Source organism: Nematolebias whitei, chromosome 8 (assembly GCF_014905685.2).
Source record: "Nematolebias whitei isolate Nwh7 chromosome 8, NemWhi1, whole genome shotgun sequence".
Taxonomy (NCBI): Eukaryota; Metazoa; Chordata; class Actinopteri; order Cyprinodontiformes; family Rivulidae; genus Nematolebias; species Nematolebias whitei.
In genome coordinates, this window is record NC_056505.1 from 10,838,348 (window position 1) to 10,850,929 (window position 12,582).

At 36.9% G+C, this 12,582-nt stretch overlaps 2 protein-coding genes across 2 annotated transcripts in view; both read right to left on the bottom strand.

Moving 5' to 3' along the window:
- tmem8b (transmembrane protein 8B) overlaps positions 1 to 12,582 on the bottom strand; it is a 1,109,927-nt gene that overhangs the window by 86,592 nt on the left and 1,010,753 nt on the right. The window lies entirely within an intron of this gene.
- LOC119413883 (transducin-like enhancer protein 4) overlaps positions 11,204 to 12,582 on the bottom strand; it is a 55,199-nt gene continuing 53,820 nt past the window's right edge. Inside the window, exons 19-20 of the mRNA XM_037680949.1 lie at positions 12,052 to 12,128; positions 11,204 to 11,784 (exon numbers count right to left, since the gene is read on the bottom strand). Of these exons, the coding sequence (XP_037536877.1) occupies positions 11,677 to 11,784; positions 12,052 to 12,128 (185 nt within the window). The 3' untranslated portion in view covers positions 11,204 to 11,676. The remainder of the gene's footprint in view (positions 11,785 to 12,051; positions 12,129 to 12,582) is intronic.

Below are 12,582 nucleotides of genomic sequence, written 5' to 3' on the forward strand. Positions count from 1 at the left end.
TGATGCACAACACAATGATGCACAACACAATGATGCACAACACAATGTTGCACAACACAATGATGCACACAACAGTGTGGGTCAGCGGAACTGAATCCAAATACAGCAATTTCAACAAAAATTATGAATTAAATTGTGTTTGAATGTGGGGAAAGCTTCCTTTAACATCCTCTCCCTTCAACTTACAATGCTTTAGTGTTGCTCAGTCATTGCAGCTTTTTCACTCCCCCCCCCCCCCCCAACACACACACAAAAGAGAGAGACTAAAAGATTCCTCCTTGTTGTTGTGGTACTAAAAGCTTCCATTTTTTGGAATGAGCTAATGATGCTCGTTTCACAGCTCAAAGCGATCATTAATGTATGACACAGCCTTGAATGTAGGATATCAAAAGAGTGGTAGAGTGATGTTCAACCTCCCCCCTGCAACCCCCCGCACCACCTCCTTCTAGTTAGGACAGCGGGGACATGAAATAATCATCAGTGGTCTCTGTAACAAGGAAGGAAATTGTCAGCAGCCTCATCTGTTGACAGAAATGTCCCTTTAACGACCACAAACGGATACAGCTTCCCTCTAATCCTCCATGTTTTGTTTTTTTTACAGAATCACTAAAATCGACTTCACCAGATGAGCTGAAGGACGTGCTCCTTCTCATGTACGCTGATCCAGTCCCTTTTTTAAAAAATGTGATGGTACAAGCAAGGTGAAAAAAGGAGGACGGAGAAGTAAATCAGTAAGTCGACATGACAAGGGCAAATTTTCTCAGATGCGTTATACAAAGAAAGACTCTGAACGACGTCAAGATCCCTCACAGCACTGAGAAATAATAGTGTTGAATAGTGAAGTCATGGCATGCCTTGTCCTTCCAGAAACCAAAGAAACCACTTATAATGAGATTTTTACAACCTATGAAAAGCATTTAGCAGCTAATATTTATTTAATAACTTTTATCTATAGCAGAGCACTCATCTACCTGTCAGCTTCTTAGGTTCTGATGCTACAAGACACATTTTTGCAACATTGAAGGCACATTTTTAAATTAATGTCACGTGAATCTGAAAAGGTATGCATGTTTTTATTGCTAAACTATTGAAGTACAGAACTTTTGAGACTAATTTATCTTTATATGAAGCCCCTGTCTATTTAAACAAACAAATAATAACATGATAGCAGGGTTTCTGCTTTTTGGCACCGGCGGATTCCTTTGTTATCGATTGTTGAAGAAGACGACGGCAGCAGTTTTGGCCATGGCCAAACTTTAGCGTCTGTGTGAAGGTTTGGTTCGTGCTTCGAGTACTCAAAATCAGCTGATTTACAAGCTAAACCGTAAGATGGAAGGAATTTGTGAGCATTGCAGGCCACTTGTGGCTTCTGGGACTCGCCAGCATGTTGGGGACGACCTTGGAGGGTCTAATAAGCACGGACCAGTGGAATGCCCACAAATCTGGCCATTTTGGATCGAAGTACCAGCAGGACTCAAAGCTGACAAGAAAAAAACAGTCTGCCTGAAAAAAATCAATAACTGGGGCTTATCTGAATCTGACTCCCCGTTTAGCCTCGAAACCGGCTGATTTATCAAATTTCTCCTGGGATATGTGTAAACTGAGGAAAAGCTCTGTCTATCGCGCCCCCTCACCCCCGAGAACTTCTGTGAAGGCTTATCAGAGCTGTACCGGCTGACACCAACATCTTATCAGGACTATGGACTTTCTGAAAGTGCTTCATGGACAAATCTCACCGTCTTGTCATCAGATGCAATGCAATGTGTTTATAAATGTGCTGGCTGGTAGAGTTTTATAATGTCTTAAATCGTGACCTGATGAGGACAAGAGGTGAACAGATCTTACTACTATCCTATCCTCGTGGCCCTTCCCCCTTTTCTATCTAAAAAGTATTCTGAAAAAGGATAAGGGGCCGTGCTCTCAGGAGCAGCAGCAACATGCACGCACCCCATCTTTCAGACAATGGTACAAACATAATCTCACTGTATTTTAGTACAATGATAATAACGCTAATTCTGATTCTGATAAATGAATCTTTGGGCTACTGTTATTGCATGTTGCCATCTGCGGTTCTTCTTTTTAGTTTATAGAGGGAGGGGTATAACCTGTTTTTTTTTTTTATTGTGTTTTTATTAAATGCTTTTATAGTGCTCTTGTTTGAGCTTTTTTCACATGCGCTAAGGAATTTCAGCTACCCATAATTGTTTGCCAAATGTCACAATGATGTATCTTTGTTCATTAAGCCTATCTGTGTGGGAAAACCCTGTCATTCCCAAAGGTACAGCAGCATGTTTCATGGAAAGCTAAAGAAATGCAGCAGAACATTCACAGATAGACTAGAAAATGACACCAAGTTCAATAGATGTGAGTGTTTGTATATTATCAGTAATTAGAGTTGAAGAATGTGGAAAAACCCTGACCCAGTCATGGTTGCAAGGATCCTTATTAATAATAATTTAAATTTTAAAATAATAAAATTTAAATTAATTTAAATTGTAAATTGTTTTTATAATAAATTTAAAATTAATAAATTTAAATTAATTTAAAAAAGTTACAAATGTTATTTTTACATAGTTCATTTACATAATAACTTTAATCGCTGGCTGTCCGGCCCCTGAGCTGCAGGCTTTCAGAAACTGTGACCCCCGGACTAGTTTTGTTGAATAGCCCTGGCATAAACGCTGGTTCTGGGACAGGCGGTTGTCCCAGAAAGTCCATTTGTGTGGTAAATAGTAAATGGACTGCACTTATATAGCGCCTTTCTATCTTGTCAATATACTCAAAGTGTTTTACGCTACAATCTGTGCCTCATTTACCCATTCATACAGCACTCTACTAGATCTATACAAAGCTAATCTGAATCTGTAGAAACTAATCAGAGCTTTATCACATTCATACACCTATGGGACACAAATTGAGGCAATGAGGATGTCATCGTCTTGCCCAGGGACACTTCGGCATGTCTGCTGGTGGAATCGAACCCTCAACTCTTGCATTGGAGGACGACTGCTCTAACCACTCAGCTACAGCTACCCTATAGGTTTTCTAGGTGGAGCTGTGTGTACTCCATCGGAATAGATGTTGCTTCTGGGACAGGTGTACAGTCCAAAACATCCGCCTGCGTTGATGATGATCTGTTGAAGATAAACTTCAAAACCTGTCATCACAATTTGTCCTCATGTGATGCTATAAACAAATCTTGAATCTCCAAATGTGATGCTTTTAAAGAAAAAAAAGTGATTTAAAAACTCATCTGTAGCTACATTTTGTGTTTTGTCTTACTGTTAAATGTCACTGGGCAAAACTGTAAACATGTTACAGATTCATGTGTATTTTGCATCTTTAATGTTAGCATTTAGCTAAGCAAAAGTATGACCTGAAGCTGTGTCGTTTTGTTGTTGGGCTCAAAAGAAGACGTTCATAATTATTTGCAAAAGCTCTATTCACTTGACTGACTACGTTTTTTCTAGCGAGTCTTCAAAACATTCAATTAATTACGAGGGTTTCTGACGCCTAAAGTGGCGCTTTGCCACGTTATTCCAGCTACGTGTGACGTCGCAAACATAATACGGTGGATTATGGAAGAGGAGTGGAAGTCGGCACTTTAAGCATCAAAAATGCAAGAAAATATTTGTTCTAGCACGTGAGCCAAACCCAACGATGGCACGTGACAACGATACACTCAAGGTGCTTCGGGATCGAGATCTGTTTGTTTAATCCACCTCATGTGCTTCTCAGGAAAATGAGCAATTTGCCTGCTACAAGCGCTCTTGATGTATGATGTTGAAGGAGGGTGGCATGTTCCCACGTTGCAACCCCACCTGTCCTCCTCGACCACTTTTGGCTGCATGAAGTGCTCACTAAAGATCTGCAACAGGAGTATCATTCACTGTAATGGCAGAGCATCCTCCTCCACAGCCCTCACTTAGATCACTTAATCCACTTTAGCAGTCCAGCGCTCTGCTCTGCATGAACACATTCACTATGGGATGTTGGACTGAGACGAGCACTGACCTGTCAGTTCACACTGAAATGTCACGCTGAAACGATTGAAATTCTTGTTTCTCACAGCCCACTAACTATGCCTGTAATATATCAGCTGTTCAAATGTACATTTGAAGACACGGGTGATTCAGTTTTGTACTCGTGATAAAATCATTAAATTGAAGAATTGGGAAAAATATCTTGTGCCAAAGAAAACATATAAGACAGTATTTGTAAAGCGAAATCGGTCAGGATTTGTGTTTTTGGTGTCTATTTTTTTTTTTTTTTTAGTTTATTTTGTTGTATTTTCTGTTTTTATTGTTTGGTTTCTCCTTGGCGCCCTCTGACTTTGGTCCCTCAGTCAGTATTTTTCCGCAGCCAGCCTGCAGTCGCACGTGGTGCTTCAGTCGCAGCTGCAGCCTTTCTTCTCATCATCAGCCCCAGTCCTACCAGTCCCTCAGTTTCACCTCACTCATCAGTCAAGCATCGTGGAGCTTTATGCCGTGTCAGGTTCTCCTTGTGTCTCCTTGTGCTTTCAGTTTTTATAAGTTGTTGCTCTCATGCCTTTTTTAAAATCTTACACTATCTTTAAAGGTCCTTATGTCAGTCTTCATCCCTGGGTTCAATCCTCCACAAAGTCAAAAATGAACGCAATGTTTTGGTTTATTTAGCTTTTCATAAGAAAAAAAAGTTCGTTTTTTTCAGTCATATTTTCACTATGTTATTCATACATTTATAAATGCCATGGTTCCAAACTAAATATTTAATTTACAAGCTAAATAGTTAGTTAACAAACTAGTTAACTTGCAAGTTAAATATTTTGTTAGCAAACTAAATATTTAGCTCCACACTAAATATTTAGTTTACAAACTAAATGTTTATGTCCAAGCTAAATGTTTAATTTACAAACTAAATATGTAACTTGCAAGTCTGAGCTAAATATTTAGTTAGCAAATTAGATATTTAGTTTAGGAATTAAATGTCTAGCTTAGAAATGAAATGTTTAGTTTTGAAAATAAATATTTAGCTTGGAAATTAACTATTTGATTTACACATAATTATTTAGTTCACTAACTAAATATTTAACTTGCAAGTTAAATATTTAGTTTGTAAATTAAACATTTAGCTTGGACATAAACATTTAGTTTGTAAACTAAATATTTATTGTGGATCTAAATATTTAGCTTACTAACTAAATATTTAACATGCAAGTTAAGTATTTAGTTTGTAAACTAAATTTTTAGCTTGTAAATTAAATATATAGTTTGGAACTATGACATTTATAAATGTATGAAATGAATAACACGGTGAAAATCAGACTTTGAAAATAAAATTCTTATGAAAGGCTAAATAAACCAAAATATTACTGTTAATTTTGACTGTGTAACTTTACAAATGGCACCGCATAGATGCTGCTTAAGTTATGTATTGTAATATCACAGTGCAATAAGAGGAACGTTATTATCATATTAAAGCCCTACACGGAATGCTGAGGACATTAACATATTCAGAAAAAATGGTGAACTGAGCGATGAAAAATGTGTAGAACTGTGAAAAAATCATGAGGACCATGATGAACATTTAATAAGTAGGTGGACTGGATCCACTGTCTCAGTTTGTATTTTTCTTGTTCCACGAGTTTCCTCCATCAAAGCGGAAGCATGTTTTCCTCTGAACTCCCACCGGGTCAGCTGAGAATAAAAAGAACCACACTGCAAATCTGTGAACTTGTTTTTACAGTTTGGGGTGCACAGCTCTGCTTAGAGCTCCATTGTTTTCACTTAAGTTTGTTTCTTTGTGTCCTTGTGAGCAAAACCTAAAACATCTCATTTTATTCAACTTAAACCTTGGACCAGGTCTACACTAATCCTTTCGAGGTCAGAACCAGAGACGCTTATGTTTCATTTTACAGTAAATAATTAGGTGGTGTAGGACATGGGGGTACTACTGTGAAGAGAATAGTATTTCTTGATCTTTCAGTCAATATATTTGTCCTATATTAATATCCTTTATAATCCTTTTATTACTTTAAGGTCATTGTGAATACTTTAATGCTGATGCTGGCTGGAGACGCTTACAAGGAGCCTTGACTGTTAGCCGCCTGTGTTCGGTTCTGGAAACCTCTAGGACAAGGCGAATGGGAGGGGTTGGATGTCCCCCCTGATGAGTTCATTAAAATGAACCCCCTTCATTCCAGGAAGACAGAACAGGTCAGAAACTCAGACCAGACAAGACACGGATAAGTTCTACAATGTATTGACTCTATGTGGGTTGGGCTGTTCTCCAAAGCTTTGTAATAAATTTGATGAAATCTACACCTGATCATTTGTGAATCTGTGTTTTTCTCTGACTGATACTGTTTACCCAGAATCCACTGCAGCGAGATACTCTGAGAAAGCCTGAATTGAAAAGAATTTTGAAAACACGCGAGACAGATATCGATCAGGTGAGCATCAGGGGCCACCTAGATGATTTACACAAAGGACTCTGAATTTTTAGCACGCTCCTGTAAACAATGCACAAATCAGAACAACATGGAGTCGCATTGTTATTCGCAGTCATTTACTCCCTGATGTTTCCTACTTTATTATATTTGTTACCATGAGGCGCAGCAGCTAAATGTTGGTTTAATCAATGAGTGGGGAAAAAAATGAATGTTTGTTTCAGTGTTTTGCGTCATGAAACATCTTCTCACACAAACATCAGGTAGCATTGATATGTCATGGAAAAAAAGTAATGGTTAATAAAATCTACACAGTTTAAGTACAAGTTAAAAAGTTGCAAGTAGGAATCCAGGCAGCTCTTTGTAATGTCAACTTTTCATTAAAAAACATAGATTGATTTCTATTTAAATGAAATATGTCACATTTGCATTGAGAAGCACTTCCACAGTTATTTTACATACACAATTTTAAAAATACTTTTTGTCAGTTATACAGGATGTTTTTTTCGATTTTGGGTTGAGAACAAGCCAATTGATCAACAAGACAAAAAGCTGTTTTGCTGCTTCTATACAGCAAATAAACTCATCTTTCTGAAATCTTGCAAACCAAAATTTTATTGATTTGTGTAATTTGACTGATTTACAATGAAGGTGTTGGAGAATTTTTGATCAAGTGTTACTAATGTTTTTATTACATTTTATTTTTGTGACTGAGAACACCTGCCATGAGAACAGGCAGCTCGTCTGTCTCCCAAAACACTCGTAATGTCTCTTTGATGCCCATGAATCACTTTTGTGCAGACAGTATGTTGATGTGAGCAGTAGCTGGCTTCAAAGAACGGCCATTGAACTTCACTGAGATGCTAATGTTGTAAAAAAAAGTCAGCAGAGGACACTGTTCAAGGCTGGGAGCAGATACAGTGAAAACAGAAGTGGTCCAAGAATGGAGCCTTGTAGGACCCCGCAGGAAAAAGTGACAGATGCAGATAGATGATTACCAAAATTGACACAAACAGTTGTCACTCAGATATGAACAGAACCTTAGATAGAGAACTTCACTAATTGGCTTTTCTATGTATGTGAATGTTTCTGTTCAGTGCCCTGAGGCAACTTTGTTGTGAACTGGCACTACATAAATAAACTAAATTGATTATAAGACAATGTTTCCATGCGTTTATGTATAACCTGCCCTGATTGAGTCCTTGCAAGTAAACAAGCTGGTTAAAAATCTTCACTTGCCGAGAGCGTGGATATTTTGAGAAAACGTTAGTGAATGAGATACTTTTTCTAACAGTACAGTAGGAAATGCACATTAATCCCTGTAAGATCTAATTATCCCTTGATGCAGTAATTGAGACTCAAACAAAGTACTCCACACCATAATTTAATTAAACCAACCACAGACTAGTAAAAAGAGAGCAAAGGCAATTTGCACTGAATGAAAAAAAAAAACTCATGTAGCAACGGGAAGTTTTTTTTTCTTTTGCCGTTAGCTCAAATAATTATTTGTTTACAGTCAAATTATAAGACCTTGATGAGTGTGCGAGGTGCTCTACACATCATTAAAGAAACAATCTTTCGGTATAAGTTCACGTGTCTTGCAGCAAACAGATGAGACAAGTAGCAGTCAAGTTTGACTTTTTACATGAGCAAACCCAAACATGTTTTCTAGATAAAAACCGAGGAGCTTTAGAGCCATTTAAGAAGTTTCAACAGATTTGATTAGAGCCGCTTCAAGGTAAGAAACATTAAATCAGTCACTGACGACAACATGAACATTGGTCATTTCAATTTGAATACGGGGCTGCGACAAAAATAAAACCAGATTAGACAAAAACAGTGGAAATAATAAGAACAAAGCCCTAACACGATGGGTCTTCCAGTGTTTCTGTAGGTGGCTGCCAGAAATGTCAAAATAAATATCAGTAATAAGAGAAAACTGTCCTTCATGCAGACAGGGTAAGACTTTTCATCCTGAGATGTCGGCACTGACAAATGTCCTTTTGCAATTCTCAGTATTCTGATCATAAAACTCGTCTTTTTCTTAGCTTTTGCATGAAAAATAATTTTTCCAGAGTGTGAGAAAGTATCAAAACTTTGAAAATCCAATCTGATTTCCTGCAAAGGTTAAGGACTTACAGAAAAAATTACATTTGGGTGATAGTTTCCCATGCTTAAAAAAATAAACCAAATCAAACAAGAGTTTTTCTCATGTCCCTCATTTTTATCATACACTTATCACCATGAGGGTTGTCAAGAAATGCCAAGATGCAAAAAAATAACAGAAACACTGAGATAAAATCGGTCTAATTTACATTTTGTTACAACATAACTGAGAAATATGACATTGTCCATAAAGACACAACATCATTATTATTCTGCCCACTGTTGAATCTGTTTTTATGCACTCAATACCGTATTTTTTGCCATAAACGTTGCACCACCCTATATGTCGCATCAGTCCAAATATGTCTAATAAAGTGGAAAAATCCATAAATACGTTGCTTCGCCGTATACATTGCATCTATTATGGTCACCGCTGACGCGTCGCGTTTGTTTCACTTCACCACTGATAACCCAGAAATGTGGGCCGGACCCGGAAATGTGGGCCGGTGTTGTGCCAAAAATTGATTGGCTGCCAAATGACGGCCACGGGGTCATGTACGGGAGGACTTTAACAAGAATTTAACAAGACTTAAAAACAATTACTTGTTTGCTTGAAATTATAGCAAAGGTGTGTCTCAGTCTAACTTTTCCTTAATAAATGTACTTTGACGGTCAAATCAGCTGCATTTTCAAAAGTCGATACGCGGAAACAGGAACACGCAGAGGGTGACTTGCTGTGCATTTCTTCTAAATTTAACAAAATAACCACCTAAAACAATTATTTGTTAGCTCAATTTTATGGTAAAGGTGTGTCTCAGTTGAACTTTTGCTTAATAAATGCACTTTAATGGTAAAATTAGCTGCATTTCACCAGAGTGGCGCAGCAAAATGAAGCTGATTTGACAGTTGCTCCAGGTAGACAATGGTGGTACGCTATGGCAAGAAGATTGTGTCATTAATAGCCACTTTTGCCTATTACATGATACAACGGCATGCCGTATTACTCGAGTGCCATCTAGCGGCTGAAAATGGTAGTGATCATTATTTTCAGTCAGAATTAATGAAAACGGTCATATCTCAGCCAAAATTTGGTTTATAAATATGGGAAAAGTCCATAAATAAGTCGCTTCGGCCTATAAGTTGCAGAACATGCAAATTATGCAAAAAACTGTGACTTATAAAGTGGAAAATATGGTAACTGAAAACTGAGAGTTTATGGTAAAACAATCAAGTTATAATATGAAACCCTGTTTGAAGCTCTGGTCGAACTTTTCGAAACTCATCAAAATACGTTAAACTAACAACATTTATTAGCAGGAGCTAATCCAAGAACTGAAATGATGTTTCGTGTAATTCACATGCATTTGTTAAGAAATCACAAGAAATAAAAGTTTGGTCCTGATTTTTCAAACAGGGCACAACTAATACAAACAACAAAGGGTGATCTGGTTATTGTTGTATTAAAATCCATTTTTAAAACTTGTAACATGTAAGAAAAGAAGTTACATTGTGTGTTGGTGAACAATCAGCAGGATGAAATGCCAGAAGCGCAGTAGCATAAAGGCACTGTTATCTTTACAAACCAACGCAAGTCTGAAATAAGTCACAGCCTTATCACTGGCCTTTTTTTTTTCAGATAAAAATACAAGCATCTTAACAACTACAAATAAAACATAATCAAGTTTTGACATGAGAAGGTCGACCTACAAACACCAATAAATAATGAAATCGATCAGAAGGAACATCCACAGGAGTTCAAACTGAAAGTCAAACCAAGTGCAAATGTCAGTCAGCAGTGAGGACACTGGGGACAAACTTATTTTGTTCATACAGCGCCAAAAGGGTTGAAACATTCACGCAACACATACACTCACAGCAAGCTCCCATAACACCCAGGAACTGAGTTACAGGAAAAATGATAAAAATAAAACCACACAGATTAAAAAAAATACAGAAAATATTGAAATCAATAAGCACAAAGTGAACACAAAAGGTCAAAACATACTGCGTAAGAAGCTGCTGCTAGGTGCTAGTTAGCTTAGCCTGATGCTAACCTCAACTGTCTGAAAACAATCTGTCTTTGAACACATAAATGATGAATCATGTTTGTTTAATGTGTAAAGATAGCTTAAATAAATCGTAAGAGTATTTACAGTAGACATCTTTTGTTTTAGGACAAGCCATATATTCAGTCAGCCTTGATGCTAAGCTAACACTCATTATTCGTTCTTCAATAAGTCAAAATGTGGTTTTGTAGAGTTTTATTACAGCTACTCTGTGAAGGAGAACTCTGCATTTTAATCATCTGTTTATCCTTGAGGAGCTCAAAGAAAATATGAAATATTTTCAGCATGCAACTGTATTTAAAGTAAGTTATGTTTTTTTTTCTGTGTGGAAGGCTTTTTTGACTAAAGTATTTTTTTGGGGGGGTGGACAGATAAAATGCACTTTAAGACAAAATCGATCAAATAAGATGGAACATATTGCTTTTGGAGCTCACAAGAAAAATCACTTTATCTTTGTCTTTGATCATATCCTCATATTTGCCTAAAAAAACAAAATCACATGCTCATAATTGCAGCTTCTGTCAATCAAGACATATTACTATTATGCCTGTTAGGTGCAATTAGGCAGAAAATTATGCAGAAATGAAAGCTGACAAAAATGGTCTTTTTTTTTTTTTTTTTTTTTTTTTTTAGAGAAAACTGGGATTAGGCACCAAGCTCACTTAAAGTTTAAAGCCAAATATGTACAAAGTATATAGATAAATACTGTATACATAAACAAAGACACTTGTTTCACAGCTGTTTGTTGAAAAAAAAAAGTATAGCAAAGGCTTGTGTGAAATGTTACATAAAGGAATGTTATTTGGTCACGCCAAACTCAGTGCACATGGACGTTTGTTTATCCTCAAAACAACCAAACATCACTTAAACTCAATTAACAGAAAAGAAAAATAATCTCTGTGCTTAGTTCCACTTGTTCGTTTTGATCCACAACCAGCTACGACCAGGAAGTTAAACAATCGTGGTCCAAGAAAGGGTTTGGTTTGTTCTGCTTGAATTTTATACACATTTAAATTTGTACACAGATGATGGATACTTCACACCCGGATGCAAAGAGGACATTGGATTGCAGCTTCTCTAGTAGATGACTTCATAGACAGTTGCTTTTTTGTCCCCTGAGCCCGTCACAATGTACTTATCATCTATGGAGATGTCGCAGCTCAACACTGAGGATGACTCCTTTGACTGTAAGGGGGGAAAAATGAGCGCAACAGTTTTAAAAACTGGGGGGGAAATAGCATTATGCATGTGATAGAGCTGTATTCAACACATGCAGTTCTCCTAATCTGGAAAAAAAAAATATATACATACATACATACATATATATATATATATATATATATATATAGTATTCCTCCTGATGATACAAACTGGACAGTGTTTGACCTTTTCAGCTGCCAAAAATTTAGTTTTAATGTTTTAATTCTTAGTGCACACTCTTCCTCAACTCACCTGAAAAATGCTGGCTCCATATGGGGTTCTCCATGCGTTGAGCAGATTGTCTTTTCCTGTGCTCACAAACCATTTTCCTGCACGGAACAGAAAGATCACTTTGTACACATCACAGAAACGTGTCTGTCTGTAAATCATTTACACTAGATTACATGTAGTCACAATACTCATCACTTAGTGTTATAAACACCTCCAAAATAGTCATCCTCACTACATCATTATATAACTGAAAGAGGTGAAAGATTTAGTAATCACAATATTGTCAAATATAGCTCCAGAAATTACAAACTTCAATCACAAAAAATGTAAACAAAGTGACTGGACCTACAATTGAAACCATTGAGTAAATGATGCTAATGATTACTGGCTTCTTCACATCTGTAGCTCCTATAGTTTGTTGAGAAAAAAAAAAAATTCTTAATGAAACAAGTAAAATCCTAGTAAAGTAGTCCCTCGTTTATCGTGGGGGATCCGTACCCTGAAGCCCCGCAATAAGTGAAAAACCACGAAGTAGGAATAGTAGTACAAGTA